The sequence below is a fragment of the Trachurus japonicus genome, chromosome 2, assembly GCF_045865225.1.
Source record: "Trachurus japonicus isolate A0001 chromosome 2, Traja_1.0".
NCBI lineage: Eukaryota > Metazoa > Chordata > Actinopteri > Carangiformes > Carangidae > Trachurus > Trachurus japonicus.
This window is the reverse complement of record NC_140908.1, coordinates 11,670,944-11,690,659: the sequence shown is the minus strand read 5'-3', so window position 1 is coordinate 11,690,659 and position 19,716 is coordinate 11,670,944. Positions and strand designations below refer to the sequence as shown.

Below are 19,716 nucleotides of genomic sequence, written 5' to 3'. Positions count from 1 at the left end.
GCTGGTGAGGTTTCTGAAATTAGCTTGTGCGCGCGTCTCGCCGTGGAATACTTGCGTGAGAGGAGGCATTTAAGTGCATGTATGCTTGAGAGAGGAAACTTCAACAATGAGGGGAGAGATTTCTACCCACACTTCGCAAACTTCTCTCATAGTTGGGATTAAGGTGCTGTCAGCGCGCTGTATCATGGGAGCCTCTGCAAACTGAAAGATTAGGGGAGGAATATTCCCCAAAGGCTTCTCATATGATTCACCAGTGCTGTTTAATACAGAAGATGTGTGTTTGTGTGCAGTGTAGTCCAACACTTTTTTGTTGTTTGTCTCACTTCCTGTGTAGGAAAAAATCACCTGTAGCAGCTAAGAACACGACAGACTGAAGGAGAGGATGACTTCGCCGTCTTTTCTTCCCTTTGTGTGATTGTTCCAACTCCAGTTCCCCACCCAAGAGCAAGCGGTATCGCTGCTTTCCAAATGAGACTTGATGAGTGTTTGATGTGCAGACTTCCTTTGAGCCCCTGTGGGAGATGAAGTTGAAGTTTGTTCCCCTTGTTAACAGAGGCCCTGGCAGCCAGCATCCAACCAGGCAGCCTGCTGCTTCCCTCCCTCCCTCACGTGGGAGGGAGACATCTGAGAAACGTTATCTGCTGACTTCAAATGAACGCTGAAGAGGGGGCAGCTTTGTTAAGGAACACCACGGCTCCCCTCGTGCTATTCAGAATTGTTTTAATTCCTCCTTTGAGCGAAGCTTTCTCCGTCTCTCTCTGGTTTTTTATCATTAAAGCTCTTCTACTGTTTCAAGGAAGAAGATGCATCGCAGTTTGGAGTAATCTAGGTTTTAGAATGACCTTGATGAAAATAGCGCTCTGTCCTCTGGAAAAAAAAGAGCTCTGCTGACTTCAACAGCGGAAAAATTAAAAGCTATTAAAGTTGTGTCTTTGTGGAGTTGTCGGCTTTTATCACACGGCTGCACTGCACTGCACTAAAGCACAGCCCATTACAATGCAGAGGATTATAATGAAATGTTCACCCAGTATCAGTATCTCATGGCTGTATCTTCTTTCTCTCCCCCGTGGTGGTCAGCGTTACATTACCTCAGAGCGCAGACAAGGAAGTTTTAAATTGAGAGAAATTTAAACCGAGCTTTCGTTTCCCATTTTCTACAACTCTCTCATGACTCATTAATCTCTCACTCAACCTTTTCTGAACTCTGTTTCATTACCATGGTGGGCTCTGAACTCATTAGCACACTTTTCAGACATTACAAGTGAATGTTTGCTGCTTGCAAATGTGAAAATGAATCTGTTTTTTTTAGATTATCTTGAACTTTCAAGAATACATGCCTCATTTTGAGTTTTACATAAGCGGATGAGTTCATACTTCTCTGACTGTTTATGAATAAATGAGAGTTATTAGTCATAGGAATAAATTTTGGCTCTACACTGCTGCTGTAGCTCAGAAACCACATATAAACTGGCAGGGCCGTTGCGAGGAATTCTGGGCCCCCTGAAAAAATACTAAAGTGGCCCCCTGACTTTTCTTAGACTACGTATTATCATTTTTTATTTACTTTGTTTTGATGCTAATGCAGCATTACTATTAGTCAGGGTCTTATGCAGAACAATTCAGTCATACAAAGATTAGACTACTGGGGTTTTTTGCGGGCCCCACTGGGCGCTGGGCCCCTAGGATTATCATCACCTTTCTCCCCGATACAACGGTCCTGTAAACTGGAGATCCAGAGAGAAGAGAAGAATGAAAAACCACATGAATGACATTGTCTCACTCTCTTCTACCAGGACATGTTTATTTACAGCGGCAAATGACAGGAGTCACAAGTGTTCCACAGGTACGTACAGAGAGACATCAATAGTTCCCACCTCCTGCACGAAGCAAACTCAGCGGGGAAAGTCCAAGGGACACAAGGAGCATGGGGACAAAGAGGACACATACTGTACACTGAGCTCAAACACACCTGTTTTACCCCCCTACAGAAAAAGGCATGGCAGAGGAGACAGAGGAAGGACAAAGAGGAGGAGGAGGAGGGGGGGGGGGGGGGGGGGGGTGAGAGGTGGTTTGGGGGATTTTAGACTCATATTCAAATACAAAAGAACATGTACAAATCGTATAGCCTCCAGGCACTGTGCTCCCATATTTACAGTCATCGTAACAGGCAGCAGAACCACTCCATGGCAGGACCATCCATTTGAGATATACAGGTACAAGGGCTCGCTGTGAGAAAACAAAGCCAGCGCAACAAGGTCTGAGATAAAAACCGATGGGAGCCTGAGGGGCGGGGATTTGGGGCGGCAGTGGTGGTTTTGCAGACACATGCATGGAGTGCTGCAGCCTGGGGAATTAATCACTGTCGAGAACTACATAATCAGGTTTTAGCTATCAGAGCGCACTCTGAAACTCTGCATGAGAGCTCTCACCGACTCACTCAAAGAGAAACACTTATGCACTCACAGCACTCGGATTTTCATACCTGGCATGTGGTCGTCGTACCCTATATGACTTGAAGAGCCGCGTAAAGCATCATGGAGCTGTAAAGTGTCCTCTGAAACGCTGTAATCTAATATAAATAAACAAAATATATGATAAGATTTTGTCTTTTAACTCTTTCATTTGTAGATTATTTGTAATTGGGAGTGAAAAATCAAAAATGGGCACAGACACGCACAAATTCACTTACAGTATGTGCAGATACATTCAATAGACATACATGCAACCTGATTCATGTAGACAAGTATAATCACCCACTCACGCATGTATGCGCACACACACACTCCCACACACACTCATGTGATGATGCATTTCATGGCATTGAAACCAGATTTCTGCAGCCCATCACTGTGCTGCGTACTGAAGACTTACAGCATCGACCTGACATCTAATTGTACTAGGTAGTTGTTTTTGTCCAGTGTTGTCGACTTGAACCCACCGACTACATTTCCCAGCATTCACAGCATCACGATAAAAGTCAATCCTCTGTCATGTTCTGTAACAAAAAACAAAAAAACAACAAAAAAAACCCAACAACCCAGCAATGTCGTGATCAAAAATGATGGGAGCCTACACTGCTGCGGCGGCACGGGGCCACGAGGGGGGAGGGAAAAAAATAAAAAGAGAAGGCACACTAATGCCGTAATTACTGCCTCCATTGAAATGCCACGAAATAGCCTTAGGGCATGGATTTTCTTAAGGGAAAGCAAATGACAAGAAAAAGCAATATTACACCATCACTGAACTTTGGACCAAAACACAACATAAAGAGAAAAAAAAAGAAGAAAAAAAAAACAAACCAAAATAGCTTTTCATCTGAGGAGCGTTCACAAAAAAGCCTGTTGCATTTTGAAAAAAGACACATCCTTTAGGGTATATTTACATAAAAGCTTTGTAAAATATTCTTTTTTTTTCACCTATGTACAACACATGACAACATCAGAGACAAAAGCGATCAGACTCAGTGGGAAAAAAAATAAAGCGTTGAGAAAATGCATCTGAGGCAGATTGGACACAGGGATGAACAAAAGAATCCGTGTTTATCATCAAAAACATACATGGCACACATGTTGAACCATTTCTTGTCAGCAGCTGTCTTTGTTACCATTCCTTTTTTTCTGCTTTTGCAAATAGCATACCATTACATGACGCCATTCAAGGCATTTGTGTGACACACAAAACCACATTTCTTTCTTTCTTTCTTTTTTTTTTCCTCATGTTGCATACCAAAAGCTGCCATTACAGTTAACCTTCTGGCAACAAATGCTGCATGAACACAGATGAGTAAGAAGAACATATCGATGCACATGAGACAGCTGTAGACTGTCAACAATATCCAGTGTCAATATAAAAGGCTTTGCCAACAGTGACATCAATGCACATGTGCGGTATTACTATACTGAAAACTCCATAGACTGCAACACATTCTTTCTTTTTGTTTTTGATTTTCTTCAAGCTTGTTTTCCTGCAACATTAACTATAATCCACAACAGCCCTTCAGACAACATTAATTATCAAATGTCAAATATCCAAATTTGTCTCAATAATCCATAATTAGGTCCAGAATGGTATAAATTTGCATTATTAATGGGAAGGAATGCCTCTCACAAGAGCATGTGTTCACTTTCCCCCCCGAAGCCTCAGATCTCATGACAGCGGTTCACCTTTTGTGAGTGAAACAACGCTACAGCACTTGCCTCTCATTAGCCAGATGCCTAGCTCGGCTGTTAAAGGCATAAAAAGGCTGCTGTAGTGTAACACTCAGGCATGTCAGCAGGCGATTGGGTTTAAATCGGTGTGATATTCCTGCAGCGAGGGGGTGGACCCATGCACTCGCCCTGACAGACAGAAAACAAAACAAAACAAAAGAAGAGCATTAGCAGAGTCAGCTCAGGGCCACGCTAACATACAGTATGAGCTCTGCGCCTGCATTGGGGTTTGTGTGTGTGTGTGAGAGAGTGTGTGGTGTGGGGTGGGAGAGGGCCGCTGGAGATGTGATTTCTCTTTATCACCATTTAGCTGCATGAAAGTCTTATGGGGATAGAAAAAAAAGAAAAATAATAAACACAGAACAAAAATGCGACAAGTAAAAAGCCAAAAAATAATCTACAATCATTGATCAACAAGAGCCTTCCACTGATGCCATGTTTATAAGAACATGATACATTTATCACTCAAGGTGTCTAAAAGGTTGACCCTTTCTTCCTTTCTATTTTCTCTCTATTATTTGTATTTACATATGCCTTTCACTGGGGCATTGTTATAAACAGATATGGTATTTTACTCCACTATTTTCCAGTGTTGTAGTTTCTCTGGGTTTTGGTCTCATGATCCGAATGTTCTTTTGGTGGCGTGGGGACCGACCATTTTTTTTTAAATTCTTTTTTTTTTATATTTCCTTTTTCTTTGTACGTTTGTTTATTTTTACGCTTTGCTGTCGTCCGGCTTTGTGTGGATGCTGTTGTCACTGTGCACTTTGATTTCAATCGTATCCGGCTTGAGAGACTCTTTTCCATTTTCCTCCTTCAGCGGTAGCTTCCTGCGGTGTCGGAACAAAACAGCAGACAAACAAAAGACAAACACACAGAAGAACACAATTAGAGTGAGATTTTCAGCGGGTACAGTCAGCAGCTTCGTTATTAGGAACTTCAAGAACACATAGAACTGGCTAAGCACAGACTTGTGAATGACCACCAAGAGGATGTTTTTGTATGACGCAGACACAATGCTAACGCTACAGTAGCTGAATTAGAACTGAATTACAACCACAGAGGAGTGTGGGCCCCACAAAATCACTTCTTTCAGCTTTAAAGCCCTCCAGTAATCACCTTTCAGACCTTTTGGTGGGCAAAAGAGTTGCCCCCACTGGGATTAATAAAGCTAGATAATTTAAGTGAATAGGCAGCAGGGATATTAAATAAAACAGCCTCTACAGGGCTGCACAAAAGGTTAGAGGATGTACTCTCTGTTTGGTCTGGACGGTTGGAGACTTAAAGCAGAAGTAAGCGATATTTTTGTGTTAATATAAGTCTTAAATAGTTATATCTTCCGACAGCAATCACTTACATAGAGTGTTTGGTCTGAAACACAGGTCTGTCAGTCAATCTGCTCTGCTCTGAGCCGAGGAGAAAACTTTTCTCGTATCCTACAAGTTTTATCCAATGAGGAGAGAGAACGGCATGAAGGGGCAGTCCTCTCTGTGTGTGCAGCCAAGGGATGCGCCTGAATGTGGTGACGTAGGGACGAGGACCAATAGATCCATGACGAGGGCGGGGGCTGCTAACTCCATCGGCTGACAAGACGTTATGGTGCGTTCAAGGCAGCCCGTAACTCGTGTTTTTCCGACCTGTGAAGTCGTACCAGTTCGATCTGGTACGAGTTCACGGGTCGGAAGTTACGAGTGGCCGTTATAGTGACTTTCACAGGTAAAACAGGTCGGAAAAACACGAGTGGGTTGCCTGGAACGCTACAAAGTCGTAAGTTGTGACTTGAAGCTGTAATTTACGGTTTCAAAAGCCTGCCTGGAACGAAGCATTAGCCAAAACGACCGGATCGCTTACTTCTGCTTTAACCTTAAAATCTGATCAGTTTTCTATTGGCTGAGGACAGACGGGAGCCGATACATGACTCGTCACAACTAAACATGTTATCGGTCTTGATTATTGTTCAGTTATTTGGGCTTCTGCACCCAACAGCTCAAAATAGGGCAGCATTGTTCTTATAGATCTAGTGTTGACCGAATGCATTCTGGTCTTAGATGGCTGAAGGTTATTCAGAGCTTTTCCAGCAGTTTATTGTTATTTATTTGAAACATCATTCACAGCAAGTATCCTACAGCTCTTTCTAATCAGATTGGTTATAATGCTGATGTTCATCACTAAGGTACAGTATATATCTCAGTATATAGAGCCATTTCGTTATGGAACACTCTTCCATATTCACACAAACAGTGAAAGAGAGAAGAGAAAACGCACAGAACGTGTGTTTATACAGTATAGCACTGATTTAAACGTCTGTGCAAATATGTCAACGCATGACAACAAGGAACACAACAGAAACCCTGTGATTTAAATGTTGAGCGACAAAGGTATTTAACAGGCGGGAATGCTACTACAGTTGCATTGTGGGAAATGTAGGCTGGCTGCAGCATCCTTGGAGCCTAACCAAAGGATTAAAAGTCAGGATGTCTTGGTATCTGCTCCTTCATTTCTGACCATTCTTTTTCCAACTTTATTCAGTGCAGTGTTAAACCAGCAGATGGGAACTGGATATGGAGGAAACGCACAGATGGCGAGGGTGGGTGGGAGCAGGGTGGCCGGGGCCCATTAGCAAGTTTTTTGGCAAGAGGCCCTTCAACAGGTTAATACGGCCGTGTTGCTGTTAAACATGATCCTGGCAACAATTAGATTTCTTTCAAGACTAATTTGGCAAAACACATTTTGTAGTGTAGAAAACAAACGTGTCCAAGACGCAGGATGCAACATATGTTTCACTGGAAGTCAAGTGATCATCACGGGTTTAATAGATGTTGTCTATTGATCTAAAATATCACCAACATCTAATCAACATATTACAGTCCTGGTTCTTTGCTCCTCTGACTAGTTGTTGTTGCTCCTTCCAGTGTCGACCTGAGTAACAACTGAGCTTTTAAATTTGATTCATTTTGAATGAAGGGAAAAAAGAAGAAGAAATAATAGACACATGCATGTGTTATTAGGAAGGAGCCACTGGATTGGCTGGCTGCCCCTCGGTGAGTTTTGGAGAAATTCAGCTGAAGGACATCACACAGCTTTATCTTTATGTTAATGTGGCCACATGATGAAAATCTAATCAGCTTCGATTCCAGTAATATGATGTATGAGAGCTCTCATCTGCATTTGGCACAAAGACTATCCTCATAGTTAATTCACTGCCTGAGTAAAATGCAGTGACACAGCATGATTTAAATAGTTGCAATTTCTAATCTGCATTGCACATCTTACTTACAGTCATATTGCATTCGGGCTTTTAAAATGTCCCCTAATTATAGGCGATTGCATAATAATAAAAAAAAGAAACATGTGTAAATCTCCATTCTAAGCTGTTACAGGAGCTGGAGTTGTGATTGATTCATGTTTTTGTACACATATTTAAAATAAATCATCTGCAGGGTCGGTTTTATCTGCTACAGCTGCTAAAATACAAAGATTTAACCAAAAACACTTATTGAGAGACCTGCAGAGACACGTTCATTTCTGAAAAATAGGAACTGTGCACAGGGCCATGTGAAATGAACACTTGACTGAATTGCATCGGTTCATTTTAGAAATAAAACCGTGTGCAGAAATTTCAGCAGGGGATCTCTCAAGGCTGCCCTTCAGCAGAAATGCTCTCCCACGCCTAAATACACAGAGAACAATAAACGCCAAAGGGCAAAAATATGAGTTGTAGCCCTTTTTTCACATCAAAGCACTTCTTGTACCGTGGATCTTTTGGGAGTGGTACAGATTTAATTAAAGGAACGCAATGTGGAGCAGAAGCTTGTCTCACTTCATCACTGCAGCGAGTATTCTGTTCATTCACTGTGTATGTTTCTGATTCTATCAGGACACTTAGAAAAAGGGAAGAGAAAGTAGACGTGGAGCCGATGCTGCTCCGGTCTGTCCAGGATAAACACACTTTAGCTGAGGGCTACTCATTTCCTGAGTTCACAGGGTTATGCTGCTTCTTATTTTGTTGTACTTCCAGCTCCTGTTAATCATTCAGCGCTCGTACGTCACCTCGCCTGAGAAATATAAACCGTCCATCCATCACTGCCTCTGACTCAAAGTCTGCTGCCTTATCTCAGCCATAAAACACAAGATCATTTGCTTTTTCAGTCTCCAACTACATATATGAGATGAAATGTTCCTGAATGAGCCGGGAATTAGAGGGGTTGGGTTGAAACTTTCCCCATTTAATCACACACTAGATATGAATCATCTGTGATAAGAGGTGTAGTCATTTAATTCAGTAATTACATCCCTGTTATTTCTTTATTTAAAGGCCTGTGTTTTGCGTTCATCGATAGCCTCGGTGCTGTGTCTCTATATTCCACTTTATCATACAAACATGTCAATTTCAAAATGCAGGATTTAAAAACACCTCCACTGGATGTTTAACAACTCCAAGGGAGTGGTATTTCTGCCCAAGACCTATTAAGACCAAATGTTGCAGTTGACCAGAGGGGTTACCCTCTGTTGATTGGTGGATGTTAAAGTTCCTGCACGTTGGAGCCAATTTCATGTCCCATTAGCTTCATGCAAACCCAGATTGGTCTTAACGCTCAGATGAGGAGGTTTTCTCAACCTATGGGAACCTATGGCTGCTGATCTATTCATCTTTTAGAGGAAGGGACACCAGCTTAAGTTAATCACAAATGCATTTCCTCAACCACCGTCTTTAAAGAGTTTATCATTAAAAATTGATTCAGTTGAATCAAGAAAAAACTGAGGTCATTGTTTTTGGCAATAAAGAGAAGTTTGAGTTACAAAGAGATCAGATCACAATCATCCCAGTTCTTAAGACCTTACATATTATGCTGTCCTTTTTTAAATGTTTTATCTTTATGTAAAGCACATTGAGTTGCCTTGGTATGAGATGTGCTATATAAATAAAGATGCCTTGCCTTGACAAGCTAGAGACTGGCACTTGCAGTGAGGTCAGCAGATGCAGGTCACCTGGATGGATCTAGAGAAGCCTCGACTTGTTCTGTTGTTCTGTGTTTTCACCTCTACATGACTCATCGCCCCCGCGCACACGCACGCTGTGTATATATATACTTTATGTATGCATCCACAGTACCTCAGACATCACACTTAAAACAATGTCTTGGGCTACAAAGCAAACAGAAATGCTACTGGGTCTTGACAGGCCTCTTTGATTCTGCAGCGAGAGCCAGCAGCTGTGTGCGCCTCATGGTGGGCTGGGAGATATCAGAGTGAGTATGCAGATGTTTATTTGTAATCTGCGAGCTTCTAAGCGACACCAAAGCACAGCAGGAGCGACTTGTTCTTTCCTCCGCTGTCGTTAATTAAGCGCAGGCCCATCCACGGCAGGCCACAGAGGCTGACTACAATCCCTACTTTTCAGAGAGAGATAAATTAGGTTGCCCCGGGTATAAACCACATCCCAGGGGAGTTTGTTTACACTCCTATCCAAATCTTTACATTTACATTTCTATTTTCCTCAAGCATATTTTATCAGAGCTGTCATCCAGGATCTTACAGCAAGTGAAGTAGAAGTCTTGATCAAGGACACAAGGGCGAAGCTGCTGGCAGATTTATGGGCTGCTACTTTTCCTACTTCCTGTGGTCATTACATCTATGTTTGTTTTCAGGTGTGCTCGCCCCAAAGGGATAGTTAAGCATTTTGGCAAATTGGTCCATTGTCATAATCCCTATAGTTATAGCAGTAGCTTCGTTACCTTTAATTGTCGGTGCAAGCTATTTTTAGAACAGCGGAGCAGAGCCGTGAGCTGCTCAGAGCTACGCTATGGAGGCTCATGGGATTTCTTGGTTTCCCTCATCAAACTCATCAAATACACAATCCAACAACTCCACAACGCTCTGGTGGACAAGTTGTGACCTGCACATTCACCACGCTATGAGATAATAACAGAGTTTGATGAGGGAAACCAAGAAATCCCATTAGTCTCCGTAGCGTAGCTCTGAGCAGCTCGTGGCTCTGCTCCGCCATTCTAAAAATAGCTTGCACCGACAATTAAAGGTAACAAACCTACTCCTTAGACTATAGGAATTATAGCAATGGGCCAGTTTGCCAAAATGTTGAACTATCCCTTTAAGCTCCTCCAGATAACCAACATTTGGTTTGTTACGGAGAGAGTAGTGCAAAATCACACTTAATTAAAAGTCAGACGGCGGAGCTGCTGCTCCTGGCTGTCTAACTTTAGTGTTCTGTACATGTCAATAACACAAACTGTCTTCTGCCCTCAGTCCTGGGCCACTGCGTCCCTATCATAGTGTGTGTTTTTGTTTCATTTTACCAGCATGACAAAGACAAAGTAAAGGAGAAAATGCTCATGCTCGCATAATAAAATGCTGTGGAGCAAAAAAAACATGAAAGCAGTAATTAAAGTAGGGCATCTAATCAGGGATGGCTGACTGAAGTAGTTACCATCCATCTACTGCAGTTAATTTTCTTTGCCTCTTGTGCCATTTTCAACAACACCACATCCCAGAAATCCGTGAGAAAAGTTTCCTTCTCTTGGTGTGATAAGAAATCATTTCCACTCATTATAATCAAAAATATTGCTAGAAATTACCTACCACATGCAGAGCTGATTGTTGGAGTGGCAAACATAATAACACTAGAATAATAGTAAGAATTGTATTTCTAACCTGAATGGATTCATAATAACAATGATTATTTGTGCAATTTGGAGTTTCTATGTGTTTTAAAGAGCTGGACTCTCGGCTCAATCAGAGACCAACGCTGCAGCATCAACATCCAAACTGTAGTGTGGGGAAATCTATGGGGAAGTTTTTTTATTAAAGTTTGTTTTCTCTGTGGTAACTTTGACCAAATAGGTACAAAAGTCAAAACAAAAGTTTGATTTCAGGATTATCTACATTTCAAGGATTCTGACAGTAATGTCTGTAAACAGCTGCAGCTTGTTTTATATCTAAGACCTGAGACAGTTATAGTTGAGTAAACAGTTACAGCTTTTTTTTGTAATAATGTTTTCCATCCATACAGTACGTTGTTCGTGCAGAAATGTCATAATAAAAATCATTAAATGGCAACACAGCGTGGGGTTTATTTTGGGTTGTTTTCTTCCTCCAACTGCTTGGTGCTACAGCCTAAGAAATAAAATAGTTATATATATATATATATATATATGTACAACAGCATTCTGTTAAATATTTCCATCTCTGAGTAATCAGAGGATGACAATTCTCAAAAGTCTGGTCTGCTCCCAGTCAAATCTGTCACTGAGCCTCTAATCTAACCCCCCGAAGTCTGACACAGCCACAAACTGTTCACAGACGTCAGCGCCGACCTGACTTGCGTCACCTGAACATTACAGCATGGTGCGATCATTCCAGACGTGTTTCATGTGTTGCTTTTTCTTCCAAAGTTAGAAACATTGGTTTAGGTGCTATATTATCTTTTCTTTTCTTTTTGAAGACTGTCCTTCAGGTGCTTGCTGGGATGTTACCGAGGAGCCAGTCAAGTGCATGAATCTATTCCTGGATCACTGACTGAGAGGATGGGGCTGGATTTGCCACGGTGACTATCAGCAACATTGAGCATCAAGAAAAACACCTTGAGACAATGCAGGAAAAAGTGGGCGCAGAGCCAAGATTACACACTCAGCCTCCAGCAGACAAGAGCATCTATTTGTTGAGTTGTCGTATTGGATATGATTCTGCAGCAGAAATGAGATCTGTGACTCTATTTCACAGTCGAGAGTATCAAGCTGTGTCAACCGGTCCAGCTTCGAGGTGTGCAGCCAGGTATTTCCACCGTCTGTTCACTGTGACCGCTGACATCACAGCCCACGGTGGAGAGCTTACATTTAACGCTCTAAAACTGGAGGTGAGGATTGACTTCTAGTGTCGCCGGGGCAACTGTGAACACAGCAGAGCCGTTCAACTTTTCCCGAGGAAGCTCTGAAGCCCAGCGTGTCCCGACTGATCTCTTGAGCGGAGAGACACCCTCGCGTCCGACACTGTCCGTGGCTGCGCCGCTCCAACTCGGACTTTAAGTTAACAGTGTGGTGATGAGAGGGCACGGGGCCGCTCCCCGCCAAGCTGCAGCTTCCACAACCAGGAGAGTTAAAGACTGAGGAGAAATACATCTCCAGTGTGAAGGGTTTACCCTCACACTCAGACTACTGACATCGGGGTGCACAGTAACAAAGTACATTTATATTCACTTAATTTTAACGGGCATGTATGTTCAGATATACATGCCCGTTAAAATTAAAAGCAAAGGTGCATTGCAACCTCTGCTTGATTGTCTGAAAGTCAAGTTGTGGCTGTCATCAAACTTTTTAAAATTAAATGAGAGCAAGACAGAATTTATTGTGTTTGGCTCCCCGCTGTCATTGGGGGATGAACCCATCCTCGGGCCAATCTCCTCAAATACGCCTAACTCTGTGAAAAGTCTGGGAGTGCACCTCGATAACTCTTTTAAATTTAGAAAACATATCTCATCTGTGGTCAGCTCAAGCTTCTTCCAATTGAGATTAATAAGCAAAATAAAAGCCTACATTCCCCCAGGTGACTTAGAGAAAGTGGTGCATGCCTTTATTACCAACCGGCTGGACTACTGCAATGCTCTGTATGTGGGCCTAGACCAGTCCTCTATCCAGCGTCTCCAGCTAGTCCAAAATGTGGCCGCTCGCCTTTTAACAAGTACTAGGAGAACTGAGCATATAACCCCAGTGTTGAGGTCTCTCCACTGGCTTCCTGTTTGCCAGAGGATAAGTTTTAAAATTTTATTGTTGACCTTCAAAGCCATGAATGGCTTGGCTCCCCTTTATTTAAGTGACCTGCTTGTTCCCCACACTCTATGTAGAACATCACGGTCAGCTGACCAATTCCTCCTCAGCATACCGAAGTCAAGATTAAAAACAAGAGGCGATCGAGCTTTTGCGGTCGCCGCTTCTAAACTTTGGAATAGCCTGCCATTCCCAATCAGAACAGCTCCAAACTTAGTACATTTAAATCTCTATTGAAAACCCACCTCTTCTCCCTGGCTTTTAACCCTTGAGCGATTGTTTTATCATTACAGTTTTATTGTATGTTGTGTTTTTATCTGATGTTTAAACTGTAATTGAAATTGTTTTAATTGTAAAGCACTTTGGTTCAAGGTGCTATATAAATAAACCTGACCTTGACCTTGACCTTAAAGGGATAGTTCAACATTTTGGCAAATTGGCCCATTACCATAATCCCTATAGTTTTAGCAGTAGGTTCGTTACGTTTAATTGTCAGTGCAAGCTATTTTTAGAACGGCGGAGCAGAGCCGTGAGCTGCTCAGAGCTACGCTACGGAGGCTAATGGGATTTCTTGGTTTCCCTCATCAAATTAATCAAATACACAATCCAACAACTCCACAACGCTCTGGAGGACAAGTTGTGACCTGCACATTCACCACGCTATGAGATAATAACAGAACGTTACCAGACAGAGTTGTTTTAGAGGTAAATTCATGCAAAACTGCTGATGCGCAGTCTCTGTATTTACCTCGAAGTTTTCGAGGAACCTACTCCTAAAACTATAGGGATTATGGCAATGGGCCAATTTGCAGAAATGTTAAATTATCCCTTTAAAAGACAGATATCAACCCTATCAAAGTGTGATTCAATAAAGTTCATCAATTACCCTGATGGTGACCTATGTCTACGCATTTCTTTTTCTTTTTATTAACAGGAAGACTGAGTTTCATGGGAAAAGCAGGCTGAAGTGTTTTTAGAGCTTGATCCTAATTAGAGGTTTGTTTGTATATAATGTTGCAGATCTGGCTGCTCTCACTTCGTTTAATTTCTCTCTTGTAAGTCCCTGGACTTCATGGAGGTACACAGAGGTATCCTTTTTATTTGGCATATACAATGTTGTTCCAACCATAAAAACACACTTTATTGTTCTGGCAATAAATAAAACAGGAGTCTGCTCTAAAATGATTTTGAGGTGCCCTGGTGGCTGACGATCTGAGGACCTCTGTTGCTTGTCATGCTCCGTCTCTCCTCCTGTACTAGCCCTCTTTCCCGTCCTCTCTCCACTGCTGCTGTCATATAAAGGCGTAAAAATGCCCACCAACGATAATAAAATCTTTATTACATTCATTTGTTTATGTGTTGCCGTGCCTGTGTCTCAGCAACAAAAGCTGCAGGAGAAAAATCATAAACAATATAAACGATGGGCCAAACTCTGATAATATCACATGGACAGTAAAAGAGATGTAGAGCTGCTGTCTGTGCATCATTCTCCTGCTTTGTGACTGGACCACGTGCATCGGGTCCAGCCGAGCCACAGCGTCGTCATGGTGCGAGCTGAGGCAGGTCCATGCTGCCGTCTGCTCAGGCCGTCACTCAGCTGCGAGTTTAGTGACTCAGCAAAAAGTCAGCCCTCCTCCTCCTCCTCCTCCTCCTCTCTTTCCCTGTGCCCTCTCTCTGCAGCCCAGACACTGAGCTGGCACTCTGACAGCTTTGAAACAAAAATGGCACCGCTGAGGCAAATGAATCAGAGTCTGTGGGAGCCGTCTCTCGGCTGAATCTGAAAATCGATTGGACTGTAAATTTCATAGAGTAGCAGTGGGGGGGGGGGGGGGGCTTTTAAAGCATGTGTTTGCTCGTCCAAGACATCCATGACACAAAATCGCTGCACGGGACTTTTTGTCGGGTCACTCACAGGACTGTTTGCATGCACACGTGACTGTATGTGATCACAGAGGTGTTACACACAGACTATGGCAGCATGGGATGTGAAGACCAAACACGGTTACAACATGCAGGTCACGATGACGCACAGACACACGACGCATGCCCAAAGGACTCACTTCACTGATGTCGAGTGAAAAAGACATAATCAAAGACATACTCTGGTTGAAAGGGTGGTTGGGCGGCTGTTGTAGGTGTACCTATGGTAAATGTAAAAAGAAGGCTCCTTTTCTCATTCACAGTAAGAAGATTCTTGGCTGTACATGACAAAAGTTTCACTTCACTGTTCATTAAAGTTTGCAAGGTGCCAGAGAGGACAGAGAAAGAAAGAAAAACATTAAGTTTCAAAAGATTCGAGTCAAAATCCTTGACTTTTTTCTGTCTTGGTTTCAGAATCAGGGTAATTATTTCTCTCTCTAAAGCTGGTGAACAGTTATTGTACCTAATATTCATTTAGGTCTGAAAAATCTGTAGTTTCAGAGTGACCCACAAGCAACAAGATACACCCACAGCAGCATGAATGACCTGGTGACTGACAGATATTGATAACTGTTGCGTACAGGTTAAAGCAAAGGTTAATGTTTCTGTAAAAACAAAATTAAAAGAAGAATATAAAAAGAACAGAACTCACAGGTAGGCAGCCTTGCCCTCCTCCATTTCTTTGCCCTTGCCGCTCGTGGCCGTCTTCTTGCTGCACAGTGTGCGCGTGATGCACATCAGCAGGCCGCAGTGACGCAGGAAGAAGCAGCTGATGTCCACCAGCACCAGCAGCAGCAGCAGCGCTCCCAGGCCCAGGCCCACCACCGCCCCCAGCCCCAGGCCGCTGAACAGGGATTCTGCTAAGGCAGTGAAACACACACGCAAGACAAACACCACACAGAGGAAAAAAAACACTGTTAGCAATTTTGATTTGTATAGTACACAAGACAAAGGTGGAGCATTTAAGGTGGTGGGGGTTTCACCAGGAAGGTCACCCTCCATCTCCCCGTGCAGCCATACACAGGGGATAGACAGTACAGTACAGTAAGAGACACTTACTTCCACACTAAAGCACACCGGCTACAGAAAACTTTCAGCGGGGTTACTTTGAGAAACACTCGAAGGTCAGTGAATTCCTCTGGAGCCATCTGGATAGTTTCCAACACGTAGATAAGTTCTAATCCACAACGCCTCAATCCTCGCTGGAGAATCTCAATTATCAGTGTGAATCCACCAAATATCCCTTGAAATAAATCAATTTCATTCTTACTACGTTTTTTTTTCAATATACAGCAAATAGAATAAAAGTTTGAACGACTTAAATATAAGAGTGAGAGGGGATCTGTAGTACTAGTGCTCAAAAACAAGTGGGAAAGACGGAGATCAGAAGATCTGCAGCTTCCTCCGTTTAAAAGGATAGTTCAACATTTTGGCAAATTGCCCCATCGGCATAATCCCTATAGTTTTAGGAGTAGGTTCGTTACCTTTAATTGTCGGTGCAAGCTATTTTTAGAATGGCGGAGCAGAGCCGTGAGCTGCTCAGAGCTACGCTACGGAGGCTCATGGGATTTCTAATGGGGGTTCGAGGTAAATGCAGAGACTGGTTGCTGAAAAACTGTCCCTGAAGGCAACGTGCATCAGCGGTTTTGCATGAATTTACCTCAAAAACAACTCCATCTTGTAACGTTCTGTTATTATCTCATAGCGTGGTGAATGTGCAGGTCACAACTTGTCCACCAGAGCGTTGTGGAGTTGTTGGATTGTGTATTTGATGAGTTTGATGAGAGAAACCAAGAAATTCCATTAGCCTCCGTAGCGTAGCTCTGAGCAGCTCGCGGCTCTGCTCCGCCGTTCTAAAAATAGCTTGCACCGACAATTAAAAGTAATGAACCTACTGCTATGACTATAGCGATTATGGCAATGGGCCAATTTGCCAAAATGTTGAACTATCCCTTTTAGAGCTTCAATAAACAGCAGTGTGAGGATTTTAATGGGCCTCAGACTCTGCTCTACCTTTTCTATCATGTGTCAACATGTGTTGCAGAGGTCAGTGCACACAGTGACGTTCCACTGCATCACCATGCCGACGCCTCAGCCTCTGTGTGCAGCACTAAATAGGCAAAAAGAAGTGTCTTCAGCTGAAAGTTGAACTATGTTGTCTTGGCATGCCACCACTTTAAAACAAATCAAGCCACCGGTTCAGACGGGGACAAGCAGCAGCTTGGCCGCTTTCAATTGAAAGTAATGAGAAAATGAAGGCGGTGCAGTAAGGAGAGGTTCCCCCGGGGAGCTGGGCTGAATAGAGCTGTGGCCTTAAGTGATCCTGGGGGTCGAGCAAACTGCACATCCACTACAGGATCAGTGTTGACAGCTGGGGGTCAGACCTTGCCAGGAGTAATCAGCCGGGGAAGAGTGAGAATGAATGAACTTTCCTGCTTAAGAGCGCTCTCATATGGGTGTTCAGTAGCCTTCCAGTTAAAAAGGAGGATAAGACCATGAGTGCAGCTACCGGGAGACACTGGAGTGCGTACAGCATCTCCAAACACAAAGTCAATGTGAGCTGAATGCAGCACATTCCCACCTACATACTGTACATTTAAGATAAAGAGTGGTATTTGTGCACAAGCCCAGTAATTATACACACAAATCACTGCTCTGCATCTCTTTTGAATACACGTGTAACCCTGGTCTCAATCAACAAGTCAGGATGAGGGTAAGAAGTACTGAGCCACGAAAACAACTCAAGTCAAGCAGCGCTACCAAGGCCAATGGGTATTTTAAAAAGCTGTGGCATCCACTTAGTTCCTCACTAAACTTCCAAAAACCACACGCACACTGTTGCAACACAAAATAAAAATGTCAAATACAGTGTTCAGAGTTGTTTTCAAAGAGTTAAGAGCAACATGATGCCTTTAACCAAGCCTGACTCATTCTCCAAGGATTTCAGTATTGTATTTTCATAAAGTTCGAGGCGCTGCAAACAATTTCAGAACAAAACTGTGCAGGAGAGGCCGAGACACAGTCCTGACCTTTGTTCAAATGTTCAGATCTAGAGTAGAAGTCGCAACACAAAGTCCCACTCTAAACCACGGAGCAGCGTCTCCTCATTACGGCTCCAAACACCCTCAAATTAAAGCCAGGAGGCGACGCTTTCACCTCCAAGTCGCTGTTTGAGTTCAAATCCGGAGTGCAGCCGCTCTGAGCCAACACAACGGAAACATGCGAGCCTCCAAATACCGCTGCAACCACACTGGAAGTTGTCAGCAGCGTGTCACCACCCCAAATGACTCTCATGTTGGTGACTTTGTTGTTGACTCGGAGCTGAGACTGCAGACAAAAGGAGATTGGCAGCGAGTCAACAGCTCAGAGAGAGAGAGAACAGAACAGAGAGCCAGCCAGAGAGAGTTGCTTGTGGCAAAGAGGAACTCTAATTAAAACACTTTGCGTTTTTTGTGAATCCGGGGATATGGGAGTTGAAGCTTGTAGAGTGGATCAATATTTTCTCAGCGCCACAGGCTACTGTTTTGTATCTCACCTTTTGAAAGTTTATCTGAGTTAATTTGGCTGCTGAAGCCACAGATTGAGGAGTGGTAAACAACACCTCTCCACTCTCCCCGGAGCATTCACACACACTGCAGAGGAGAAGAATACTTTCTTTAAACCATACTTTACTTCTTTCTCATCATCAAACCGCCGTGGCCTTCAGCTTTCATCCATGTTTACATCTTCATATCACATAAAACCTTTGTCTCTTATCACATCCACTGAAAATAACAGAGCACTTTGCCTACTGATAACAATGAGTCAAATACAGAGGGAAGCACACAAATCCTTCACATGCCAAAGATTTCAAAATAAAATCCCCCAATCAAACGGCTTAAGTGCAGGCGTTTTCTCCTAAATTGAAAGCTAACAGAAATCTTTCTCATTTGATGGACTGTCCAAGGTACCGGTACTTAGGATCACCACATTTCAAAATACAAGACGTTTCCACGAGTAAAGATTTTTATTAAAGTGCCGTTTTGTGGGGAGCCGGCGAGAACTCTTAGTCTGAAAGAGTGAAATCCATAAACATCAGACTTCCATCCGATAAGGAGTATTACTCTAAAGTGTTTAGCAGCAGCCTGACACTTTGAGGTTGGATTGATACATTACACGCTTGTTTACTTGTAGTCTTTCTGTCAGCCATTTGATTCGATTTAGTTTGGCTAATTTTCACCAGAGAGGAGTTCGTGTTTGACAGAAATACACCCACATGCAAAGGATGCAAGATGCCAATGTGTTTTCTTGAATGTCATTTCCTCCACCACTGTTGTGATTTCTGATTTTCAATGTTGAGTTTTCTCCTCTTGTCATTCTGCACAGATTTGTATTTGTATTGTATATATCTAGACTTTCTTTTCTTCTCCTCTCTTGTTGTAATACATGACCTTCAGGTTTGGGGTCATGAAGGATTCAGCAGCTGTATATGTTGTATATTAAATCTATTTGAGAACTTTTCCAAAAATAATTTCTTTCTTCAAGTGAAAGTCATGTCTCTCTCTTGACTGCTGCATGCCCTTGTGTATTTATGACTTTTTGAATGGAGGACTACAGATGCAGAGATTTGACAAAGATAGGGATTTATCGTCTTTGAAGGGAACGCTTCAATATTGTCTTTCCTGCTTTCACTATATTCCAGCCAGAGATTTCACTCTGTGAGCCAGACACAAGACGCGTTCCCTCCTGAAGCAGCTCAGATCTCTGTGAGAGGAATTAAGACAAGAAAAGCGGCTTAACTTTTAAATTTAATAAACAAAGATGAAACACGG

At 42.8% G+C, this 19,716-nt stretch overlaps 1 protein-coding gene across 3 annotated transcripts in view; it reads right to left on the bottom strand.

The window, feature by feature from the left end:
- Positions 1 to 1,771: 1,771 nt before the first annotated feature.
- The window catches only part of ncam2a (neural cell adhesion molecule 2a), a 242,583-nt gene continuing 224,638 nt past the window's right edge, over positions 1,772 to 19,716 (bottom strand). The window contains exons 16-17 of one of the 3 annotated variants that reach the window (XM_085801099.1): positions 15,558 to 15,762; positions 1,772 to 5,038 (exon numbers count right to left, since the gene is read on the bottom strand). In XM_085801099.1, the coding sequence (XP_085657225.1) occupies positions 4,924 to 5,038; positions 15,558 to 15,762 (320 nt within the window). In that variant the 3' untranslated portion in view covers positions 1,772 to 4,923. Of the gene's footprint in view, positions 5,039 to 15,058; positions 15,127 to 15,557; positions 15,766 to 19,716 lie in introns of those variants that run through there. The other 2 variants (XM_085801082.1, XM_085801090.1) reach the window with 2 other exon arrangements.